Source organism: Bidens hawaiensis, unplaced genomic scaffold (genome assembly GCF_021521415.1).
Source record: "Bidens hawaiensis isolate Kalapana, Puna unplaced genomic scaffold, B.hawaiensis_p1.1 tig00006365_1, whole genome shotgun sequence".
Classification (NCBI taxonomy): domain Eukaryota; kingdom Viridiplantae; phylum Streptophyta; class Magnoliopsida; order Asterales; family Asteraceae; genus Bidens; species Bidens hawaiensis.
In genome coordinates this window covers 965,169-976,608 of record NW_027491425.1, presented here as the reverse complement: position 1 = coordinate 976,608, position 11,440 = coordinate 965,169, and the positions used below count along the sequence as shown (strand labels likewise).

Below are 11,440 nucleotides of genomic sequence, written 5' to 3'. Positions count from 1 at the left end.
TTCTTCCATTTCTTGAAACACACCTCTGCAACTTCTTTTCTCAAACCTACACATTCAATTCAAAATGCAATCCAGATTAATACGAAACCCCAAATCATGTATATAAAAGCTAGATATGGTAAATGAAGATAATTACAATTGCAAAGAAGAAGGTTCATGGTGGTTCGGCTTGAGAGGCGGCGGAGGTTCACGACGGTGGTTCAGCTCGAGTCAAGGAACGCGGTGACGTCACCGCTCTCTACCTCCACCACCACCACTAGATCCGGCCACCTCCAACCCATCCGCCACCACTGTTTTGAATAGCCATGGTAATCAATCACCCACTCAAGTATTACAAGCAGAAGAAAGAACGGCATTGTAAGGAAAACGGGAAGGAGAAAAATAAAAGGCGAGTTAATCTTCTAATTCCAAAGTTTAGGGTTTACTTGTGTTGTTTTAGTTTTGTTATCTGAACTAATTTTGGGGCACTGCCAAAAAAACATCCCAGATCTAGCGAAGAGAAGAAGGTGTTGGTAAATCCGGTCAAAATTCAAACTTCCGGTGCCGTCTCCGATCATTAGAGAAGCCGGAAAATGAAAGGGATTGGGTTGGGTGGCACGAAGATGATGAACAGGGCGATGGTCAAGTGTTTGATGGTGTTTGGATTTTGTATTTATTAGTAGGGAAATTAATAAAATCATAAAATTACAAGTTTACCCATCACGTGCAAATCACATGAGACCATTTAACAGAGAAAATGGATGTCAGTTAGTGTAAAGGACAAAAAGCGAAACACTTTCTCATTTAAAGGACAAAGAATGAATAGTAAACTTTTTAAAGGACGTGATCCATAAATCAGCCATGTTTAAAGGACACAATTTGTAATTCTGTCTTAAAGTTTTAATATTATCTTTATTTAAAGTTATAATTTTGCCACCAATTATAACAAGATTAATGTTTTAATTTTGATTCTAAGAAATTATAAAGAAAGAAGATAAAAAGATTAATAATGTAAATTGTCTGCTACATAGGTTAACATTTATATTATCAAAACAACTATTTATGAGATAGTTCTGTATAATTGGAGTTGAAATTTGATGTCATACACATGCATATGTTATCCATACGTTTATAACAAAAGCTGTTTTTTTAGTTAATATATTCTTTTCTTTTATGTCTACGTTTACGAATTGATTATGGTTGGCGAGTCACTCGTAAGCTCGTAGGTTTACACATGAGATCATTTGTCGTTAAAAAAATAATCTCCTTCAATCAATCAGTTGCTTTATGGCCATTTGCCTAATTTAAAGGATGGTACCTAACATACAAATGAATCACTATAATTGAAACATACTTTGAGACTCTATTTGTAGCCAACTAGTTTTTTACCCGGCGCGTTGTGCCGGGCAGGTTGGTAAATCCGAACGTTGGTAAGACACAAGCATTACCGGTCCTAAGTGTTGAGGCGGTAAGATGCTGTTTGTTTTTTCAGAGGTAAAATGTCTGCAGTCTGCAGACCACAACTGCAAGCATCTGTAGCAGAAGAGATGGACCAAACCTCTGCAGTCTGCAAGAAGAAGACTGTTTGTTTTTAACGTTTACAGACTGCTAAAATAAAACAGAACTTTTTAAATAAGCTTAAATTTAAATAAAAAAGTCATTCAACATCGAAATTTAAATAATAGTCAAACAACCTTGAAATAATATTCATAAAACCACAATAACATTTTTCTTTAAATAATATGTTCGATATTTTGCATTAACTGCTTAACAATTTCATCTTGCACAATACACACATATTGGATTTACATCTAGCTTAATTCTGTACTTTGCAGTCATACTTGTAAGTGTCTTGGATAAAACTCGGGCTCTTGCTTCATATGCATTCCATTTGATGGCTCAAACATCATTCTCTGAAAGATCAAAATAGATTATTTAAAACAAAAAAAGATTTGACCAGTTTTACCCAAACCCATTTTGACCATAACTAAAATACCTTTACCTGGTTTGTAGGACTATGAGGTAAAATATTATGAGCAAGATCTTCGTTAAGTGATACACGAAATGGAGGCCCCGGCACGGCACATACCTCATGCTGCATTTAAAAAAATAATAAAATAAAATAGTAATAATAATATAATAACATGATTTATCAAATAAAGCTAGTTTAGTTATTCATTAAACAATATAATAATGAATAAATAATAAATATTAAACGAGCCGATTTCAGGCTGAGCCCGAGCTTAGAAAACGAGTGACAAGCCAAGGTCTCTTTAGAATAAGAGCTCGAAACAAACCGAGCTCAAGTTATTGTGGGTCAAAAACGAGCCGCACTCAAAAGTCTAGACTAGTTGAGCTTGGGCTCGGGTCGGCTCGTTTACACCCCTATTGACCACAACAAAACCCCATAGTAATCAAATTAAGAATGACCACTATTAATATTATAATATATCATAAGCAACAACAATAGAAACAATCTGGATCAATTCATTCCCTTACGAAACCTTAAACAGTAATTGAATCAAACCTAAACATAAATAAATCAAACCTAATAAAATTTTTAACTAGCAATTATCAAGATATCAATTATCATTGGACAAGAAGCTTACCTTGTTGATAGACATGGACAATAGGTCGCCGGATGCAGGTGGTGAGCGCCGTGGAGAATGCAGGTGGCGGCGGCGCACCGGAGGTGGAGAGGCAGGTGGCGGAGGTGGCGCACTAGAGGTGGAGGAGGCAAGTGGCGGCGGCGGCGCACCGGAGGTGGAGGGCAGGGGTGACGGGATGGATGAGAGGGGCTAGGGTTTGAAAGATTTTTGAGAGACCTGATGGAGATGGAAGAAAGAAAGAATGATAATTTTAGAAGAGGTTTGATAGATTTGAAAAGTGGGTGGTCCATGTCTGCGCGAAGAAGAGGACGTGCAGAAGTTTTTTAATTAAATGTCTTCCGAAAAACAAACATTCTGCAAACCTAAACGTCTGCGCGATGCAGACAAAAGAGGTCAGGAAGATGTTTTGTGAAAAACAAACACCACCTAAGTGACGTGAATTCGGTCAGTTTCTGTTACAAGTGTTATTGTACGGAAACTAAAACAAAAAAAAGTTATAAAAATTGAGATGGAACATTGGGATAGCGTTGGTCGATGAAACTCGAGCGTTGGTAAAACCCGAGCGTTGTTGGTTCCTGGCGGTGAGTCTATGCAAATTTAGTTGGGTTTTTTACATTCGTTATAAAGCCGGACTACAAAAAATAAATTGTCATTCGATCAGTTTCGTTACGGTACTATAACTAGAACAGAATGCGCTAAGTCAAGGCAAATTACGTCAGTTTTTATCACATCCGTTACGGTATATTGGTAATGAAACTAAACTAATAAAAAACAAACATAACAAAGATAATTAGAAATATAATTATCAAAGTTTAAAACAAAAGACAAACCAAAAAAAAAAAAATTGGTTCACTGGAATCTTGCCAAATGAACCAATCATAGTCCAGCGTCCCCAAACTTCTCTTTTATATATATTAGTAATTAAGGTAATACGCCCCTAATTCAGAGAAAAATAAATGGAATAGAAGCTAGATCGAGAAATTACTTTAAAGCTTCATATAAAAACGCCACTCGTCAATATATGCCATCTTCTCATCATCCATCCTTGGCAGTTCAAGTGCCTTTAGTGTTTCTATTATCTTTATAGTCGACTTTGCTGCAACCTTCACACTTACCTCTCTTTTCTCTATCACACTTTCATTGCATCTCACTCTTATGACTTGCGGTATGTTGGTGAAGCAAGCACATAATATGTTTGCAATCATCCCATTTAAATGGGAAAGCAACCGCTAGTTGGTAATTGATTCTATGTTACTTTGGTATCCAAACAAGATTGTTTGCGTGATTCGATACATTAAATTGGCAGCTATCAATGTCTTAAAAGGACTATCAACCATATCTTCATTGCTAATTGATTTCTATCACAATTTCTTTAGCTTTATCATAAAGCCATCAACCAATTTAGGTTGTTGTTTTCCTTTTAAAAAAACTTCTTGCTGTAGGATTATTCAACCATTTGCAATGGTTTTCAATCTCATGAAATAGGATCATTGTGGTCTTCCAAATATAATCATTAATAACCGTTGACTAACAGTTACTAAATGCATCAGTGAGCAGTCTTAAAAAAAAGTACAAAAAATTGTCTTATGCGGGCCCGGGTTTTCGAAGTTGCATTTGTGTCAGCGGGACGTGCGGGCACTCACGTGTTCGAAGAAATTCTATTCCAGGAACCCAAATTTGCATCCCCTGCGTGCAGGTAGGACTTGTGGTAAAACGGTTCATAAAGCTTCAATGGAATAGTAAAGGCTAAACCTTATAAACTACTACTCATTTTGTTCCCAACCCGATATGAGACAAGTTTTACCACATTTATATTTTAGACATTCATCCACACACATATACTCAAAACTTCCAACAAATGCCACCTAGATAAATGGCTTTCACATTCAAAAACATTTATTATGGCATGGTGAAACGTGAAATATGGTTGTGGTGTGAGGCGAAGTGAAATTATTGGCTGTTACTAATTAACAATTATATAAAAAAAGAAACCATAATCATACCCTCACGTCTGCCAAGTAAATTCCGTTTAGCGCTCTTTAGCGCCGTATATGCAATGGTGTTTAGCGCCATTCAAGCCACCATGAATTACTAAGGCGCCTCGCTTCACTCTCATAACACATGCTTTTAACATGACCTACAATGCTAAGTATTCATATCTCTGTCAGGGGTGTTCATCGGATCAGATAACGGGTTATTCGGTTTATTCGGTTCGGATTGTTCGGATTTGAAAATTTTGGAACCCTATCCGAAATCTGATCCGATCCGAATTAGGAACATTCCTATCCGATCCGAATTGAATTCGGATGGATTCGGATAATCCGAAATTATCCGAATAATCCGTATAACAAATATACAAACTTAAGTTTTATTAAATAAAAATGAAACACTACAAGAACAAGGAAGTTAAGTAGTGCTAGAGAGTATAACGACGGAGTGTTATGACATTTTTATCTATGGTGTGTTAGGTTGATTGAATGAATAATGAACTAATGGTTATAAAGTTATTGTAAATGTTAATGAACCTGGCTATATACACTAATAACATGTTATATATTCGGATTATTTGGATATCCGAATAATCCGAACTATCCGGAATTTTTTGAAATCCGTATTCGAATCTGATCCAAATCCGAATAAGAATTCGGATCGGATTATTCGGGTTTCGGTTTCGGTTCGGATTCCGGTTTTTTTCGGATTTCGGATTTCTTGAACACCTTTGCCTGCCTTGCTATGAGTAAACCTCTAAGATCTTTAGTATAGTGGAACACTAAGATCTCTTGTGTCTTCTTTTTTTCTTTGTTTTTAAATCCAAATAACAACTTTATAAGACCTTCTTAAGCTGTCGTGTTTGAGTAACATGTATATTAAACAAGCTAGGTTCCGGCTGTCCCGTTTAATTAGGGTTGTTCACGAGCTGAGCAGAACCGAGTGAAGGCTTGCTCGTTTACAACCGATTCGAACCGAACAACTGAAATTCAAACAGAGCGGAAATCGAAACGAGCCAAAATCGAATCGAATATTTTTCGATCGAACATCGAGTGATTTTGAGCATTATCTTATTTGTTTTTCACTTTATAATTTTTAATAAGAAACAAGTTTGAATGTTATAAATAATGTATTTTGTAAACAAATTAGTAGTTTTTACACAAACTTGTAATAGGTTATAAATTTTTGTGAGAAAGAAATTTAAAAATGCGATATAATGAATATGTAAACAAACTTTTAGCATTCTTAACACTTGAGGCGAAAAAATGAAACTATAAAATTGACGGAATATAATTTTAAAAGGGTTAAAAAAATTGTATACTTATATTTATTTATGTGTTTTGTTTATATATAAAATAAATTAAAAATATTTGAGCTGAACCGAGCAGACGTTTGCTTGTTGTTTGGCTCGTTTACAAACCGAACCGAGCAGAGCGGCTCATTTACAATCGAACGAAAAGACGAGCGATCATCTTTCAACCAATTTTTAAACGAGCTGCGAGCGGTTTGAACTACACCACTTGACAAAATAGTTCTGATACTATGGTAACGTGGGTCAAGTATAACCCGCCCATACCCACATCTGCTTCCGGTAGTCACCAACTAAACCCTACCGGAATTCTCGCTTCCGGCAGCTCCACCGCCGCAACCAGTTGTCGAACCACCGTATCGTATCGTGGCCGCTTTATTTTAACCGAGTAAGTTAGCTGATGCTAATTAATTATTTTGCCTCTGTCTGAACACTCAATCATCATCCAATTGCATCATCGATACAACACTATTTATATCTATATCCTCTGTTTTATAAATAAATAAATAGATAAATAATTAGCAATTTAGCATGAATTCAGACGGTTATTCATATGATAAATGCTTGAGAATTGTGTCAGCTTTGGACCGGTTCCGCTCTGATGACGATAAATTTGATAAATACTTCAGCAGTCATGACATCTCACAGCTGCATTATTCCTGTGAAACCGAGGGAGATGCCGAAAACAGTGACAGTTTTAGTAAACCTATGGTGTGGATTGGGATCTACATCGCCACCGCTTCACTTTTATGCGTCCTTCCCATGGCAGCTGATTTGTTGCACGGTTTCCGGAATAAGAAGTTCTGGTTTCCTTGTAAATATTTCTCACTCAATGCTGCAGTTATCACGGTGATCGCCATCGCCATGAAACTGCCCGTTGATCTGACCAGTGCTATGCCGAGTTACACGGACCAAGCGACCAAGCTAGGAAGTTTGGGTTTCCTGTGCACGATGATGGCCAACTTAATGCCTTCTTTGGCGTCCATGGACGATAACACTCTGCTAGCAAATGTTAGCGGTTTGTGTATTCTTGTGATCACCGTGATGGTGAATATTTGCATTCAGATAAATACGACAGCTATTGGTCGTATCCGTCGTGAGATTGAGGTTCCTTATTCGTACGCCTTTTTCTTTGTTGCGGTTGCGTACATCTACATGGCTATGGTCTTGCTGTTACTGATAATAATGATTTCTTCATCTGTAACGATTACATCATTTAAGGAAATTTTGGAATTCAAGTATCAAGCTGCAAACAAGCGATCTTTAAGCGATCAAAGTCGACAACATGTCCCAATGTCTAAGGTTGAGAAACTAAGACGACACGTGAGAAGGTATTGGGTCATGGCAGAAACCGGTAGCCCTCGGTTTGTGATGGCTACTAGTCCGTTATCTACTACTTCTGGACTAATTTGTGTGATTAGTCTGCTAATGAACTTATTTTTGGTGGTTATGTTTACATATGGAGGCAATTGGAAACATATAGAGGATAGATCGCCATACAAGTGGTCAACAACTGCCATTTTTATAACACAGTCCATTGGAGTTGTGGTGGGAACCATTGCTCCTGTACTTAGGTGTTTTTCAGTTTTAAGCTTCAAGTTGGCCACAAAATGGAATCGGAATCAACTCGTGTCTTTTAAAGTAGAAGCATACTGGACACAAAAGTTGCATGAGTGGAAACGAAGTCCTATACCTTTTTTATCAATCAGTAGAAGATCAAGAAGTATAATTTATAATTCAAAAGATGCCATTCTAAGCTTCTGCATTGGATTGCAAAAGGTAGTTGTCATTTCGTGCAAAGTAATATGGCTCGTAGCTACGATCCTTGTCGTTCACTGTTTATGTTTTTTTAAGTCATTTCAAACTGATGATGTGGATGAAGACCTCCGCAATTACACCTTACAAATTGACAATAATATGGAGCTTGCTGAAAGTACACTGAAGAGCATTTCCAACTCTATGAATTCTTGTTTATTGAAGGCGACAATTGAACAAAACGACAATCTTTTGGAGCTTCTAGAGAGGTCTGCCGGATTCAAAGGAGTAGAGATCTTTGACACCGATCAAGTTCAATCTCTGCTTCCTGTAGAGCTTGTTAACAGTTGGGGCTTATCGATAGTAACCTTAACGTGCATTGCTGTTGCTCTACCAAATATCCCAAAGGACACAGTCAGGAGCTTGATTGAAAGTGTTGATAAAGGTCTTTCATACACTCATCTTGTGGAAGAAAGCCTCAGTTGTTCAAGTGAATATTTAAATCTTCGAAAAGCAAGTATGGCCTTATGGCATGAGATCGAAAACAAATGCAAGTGGTTGGATAATCCTCTGGCAAAAAATGTTTTTAAAGGGAAAACAACAACAGAGATTATAAAGTGGTTTTCTGATAAAGCTAAAGAAATTGTAATAGGAATCAATGTAAGTACCAATGGAGAACTGGTGGAGAACCCTTCTATGACATTAATTGCTGCGAATTCGATGTACCGAATCACACAAACAATCTTGCTTAGATTCCAAAGCAACATAGAATCAATGACCAAAAAGCAGTTGTTTGCCCATTTAAATGACATGATTGCAGACATATTATGTGCTTGCTTCACCAACTTACCGCGGGCCATAACAACGAGATGCCATGAAAGTGTAATAGAGAAAAGAGAGGCAAGTGTGAAGGTTGCAACAAAGCTTCTTGGTGAGACATCAAAGATAATAGAAAGACTTGAGACACGTGACGTACCAAGCATGGATGATGGGAAGATGGCATATATTGATGAGTGGCGTCTTTATTTGAAGCAATCTAATCCTTAAGTTAATTTCCTTAGCTTCACTGGTGTGTGTGTGTATAGACCTAATACATGGTTTAACTGAGTTATGTACTGTATATATTTTACATTCTGCAATTGATCTATCTGTTTTTACTTGCTAAGTTTTCGATGCTATATATATATATAGGATTAGTATCATTTGAGAACTCCTAAATTATTTAAGAACTTGAAGGAACTCTTAATAACTAACGTTTTTTTATAAAAAATTTTGTATGTTAATGTTATTTAAGTGTAGTTTTATCACTTTTGACATCTATATTTACGATTACAATTATGAAAATTAGTTTTTTTTACGCATATCTATGTTTTTTTTACACATTTGTAAATTTTTATCACATAAATTTTACACATGTATAACTTGTGATTTATATATGTAATCAAATTTTTTTTTATAAATATGATAAAACAAGTCTCAAATAATGTTAATATATAAAAAAAGTTAAAAAAATATTTGGTTTTTAAGAGTTCTTAACTTTTTTTGAGTTCTCAAATGAAACTAACCCTATATATATATATATATGTATGTATGTATGCACCTCTGCAGGGTGAAGCATTCAGCAACTTCATAGATTTTTCACTGAAATGGTTACCACTGTGACCAGTCTTGTCGTAAAAACTGACTTGTGAAATGTTCTGGCTAGAGTTTTGCGGTCTTGATGAATCAGGATAAAGGCCAAGCTTCTCCTATACTCTGCTTTTGATGACTATCTATTGTCCGTCAACTAGAGCTGCAAGTCTACAAATCGGATGAACGATTTTTAAGTCAGACATTAGCTGCAATGTTTTCTTTAAAGCAGGTAACAAATTAACTTGAAATTTAAATTATCCTGTATATTAGATTTCTCGGTTTGTATATATGGATGCTAATAATTGGAAACCTTCTCTGGATCAAGAATGACTTATTTTCTTGATACGCTGGATGCGAATCCCATCAATTAAATGCAGCCATGTTTACGGTATACTTTTATATGCACTCAAAACTCTTCCTTTCTTTCCACTTTTGCTAATAGTTTTAGATCCATAAAACACTTACATTGCTTACTAGGATTACCTAATTGAGACATCTTACACATAATCTCTAATTGACCTGTCCATTTTGGGTGTGATCTCAAACGAGCAGAATGCCTTTATAATCAGTTAATCTTTTGATTTTAAATATGCCATAAAACTTACAAAACATGTTCAGAACAGTGTTTTTTTTCTTGAAGTAAATTTTAAAGAAATGTAAAGCTTTTGGAGTAAACTATATTTAAAAGATTGTAGTGAAATTACACCGAAGAAACGAACAGTCGATTATGAAATTGAAGTATTATTATCACGGATTAACAATCGAATGATTTGCAAGAGAAATTGGAAACAAATTACAAAGAAAATCTATAGCATGTTTGGGATTGAGTTTGGAAAATGCTTATTGGCTTTTTCAAAAAGCCATTTTGAAAAGCTAGGATTTGGGGCTTTTGAAAAACTGTTTTTTAACCCTTTCAAAAAGCTAAAATAAAAAAGATATTTGTGATTGCCAAACACATTTTAACTTGTTGGGTTTTTGAAAACACCAATAAGCCAATAAACATTTTTCAAACTCAATCCCAAACATGCTCCTAATGAATCCCCAAAATGTCTGTTTAATGATCTGTTGACAGCCATACTTTCAATTGAGCACAATCGGTCCCTCAAAACTAATGTAACCTGCCACATTGCTCCAAAACTTCACTAACTTTTGAAGAATGGCTGAATGACCCTGAACTTGTAAAATACCATTTACTTTGACTAACACTTATTAAGAATTGACTACAACCTCCAACAAAGATCTATTGGCGATTAATAAATAGTTTTTATTGGTTTGTAATTGATGCTACGCATATATGGTGTAAATATGGAAATTTCAAACATCCACATTCTTATCTCTCAATTATGAACTTATTTATGTTATGGCTTTAATTATGACTCTATGAGTTGTTGAAAGCTGTGTTACTCATTTTAATAACTGATTCAGAGCTTTTGAGTATTGGTTCACTAAGCTAGTGAGCAATTATCATGAATTATGGCATGAGCAAATTTTTTTTATAGTTTACGTTTCATCATCATCATCATCATCGTACTCAGTATATCCCACCAATAGCAATGCTATGGTAGGGTCTGAGGAGGGTAAGATGTAGATAGCCTTACCTCTATTCCATAGGGATAGAGAGGCTGCTTCCGGTGAGACCCCCGGCTCGATAGTAGTTTTGAATCAAGCCTTGGACATAAGACACATAACACTCAATCATCGGGACACCGGCTGATTGGTGCATGTGCCCTTGTCTTTCGGCTATCAACGCCACCACATGATGCCTGATTAACCTTCCGCCACTTTTATAGTTTACGTTTACTAAATATTATTAAAAGTTCATGATATCCTGATGCTGGTTCGACCAACAGGTACAACAGTATGTGGTGATAAGGAGATGCAGGAGTGAAACAGTAATGCTTGGATTACCAGAGTGTTATTTTTTAATCATTTATTTATATTGTTAAAGGGGTTTAAGTTGGGCTTTATTGTTTTAATCATTTAATTAGGTTGAAGACATATTGGGCAGGGCCTTAACGTTGATGAAGAAACATGGTTAGTTCAAACTGGCGTCGTTTATCAGGTCAAAGAAACATGTCAACGTGTTTCCTTCATTTGTATTTTGACTTTGAATTTTCAACGATTCTATAATTTTTTCATTTCTAGTTAAGTTTGTATCAATATAAAC

General features: G+C 35.8%; 1 protein-coding gene across 1 annotated transcript; it reads left to right on the top strand.

Moving 5' to 3' along the window:
• Positions 1 to 6,417: 6,417 nt before the first annotated feature.
• LOC143632156 (uncharacterized) lies at positions 6,418 to 8,688 on the top strand. Its single transcript, XM_077100734.1, has one exon. It carries the CDS (start codon positions 6,418 to 6,420, stop codon positions 8,686 to 8,688), a length of 2,271 nt encoding a protein of 756 aa, XP_076956849.1.
• The last annotated feature ends 2,752 nt before the right edge of the window (positions 8,689 to 11,440 follow it).

Coding starts and splice junctions, on each gene's coding strand:
- LOC143632156 (XM_077100734.1), top strand. CDS start 6,418: ATGAATTCAGACGGTTATTCATATGATAAATGCTTGAGAATTGTGTCA.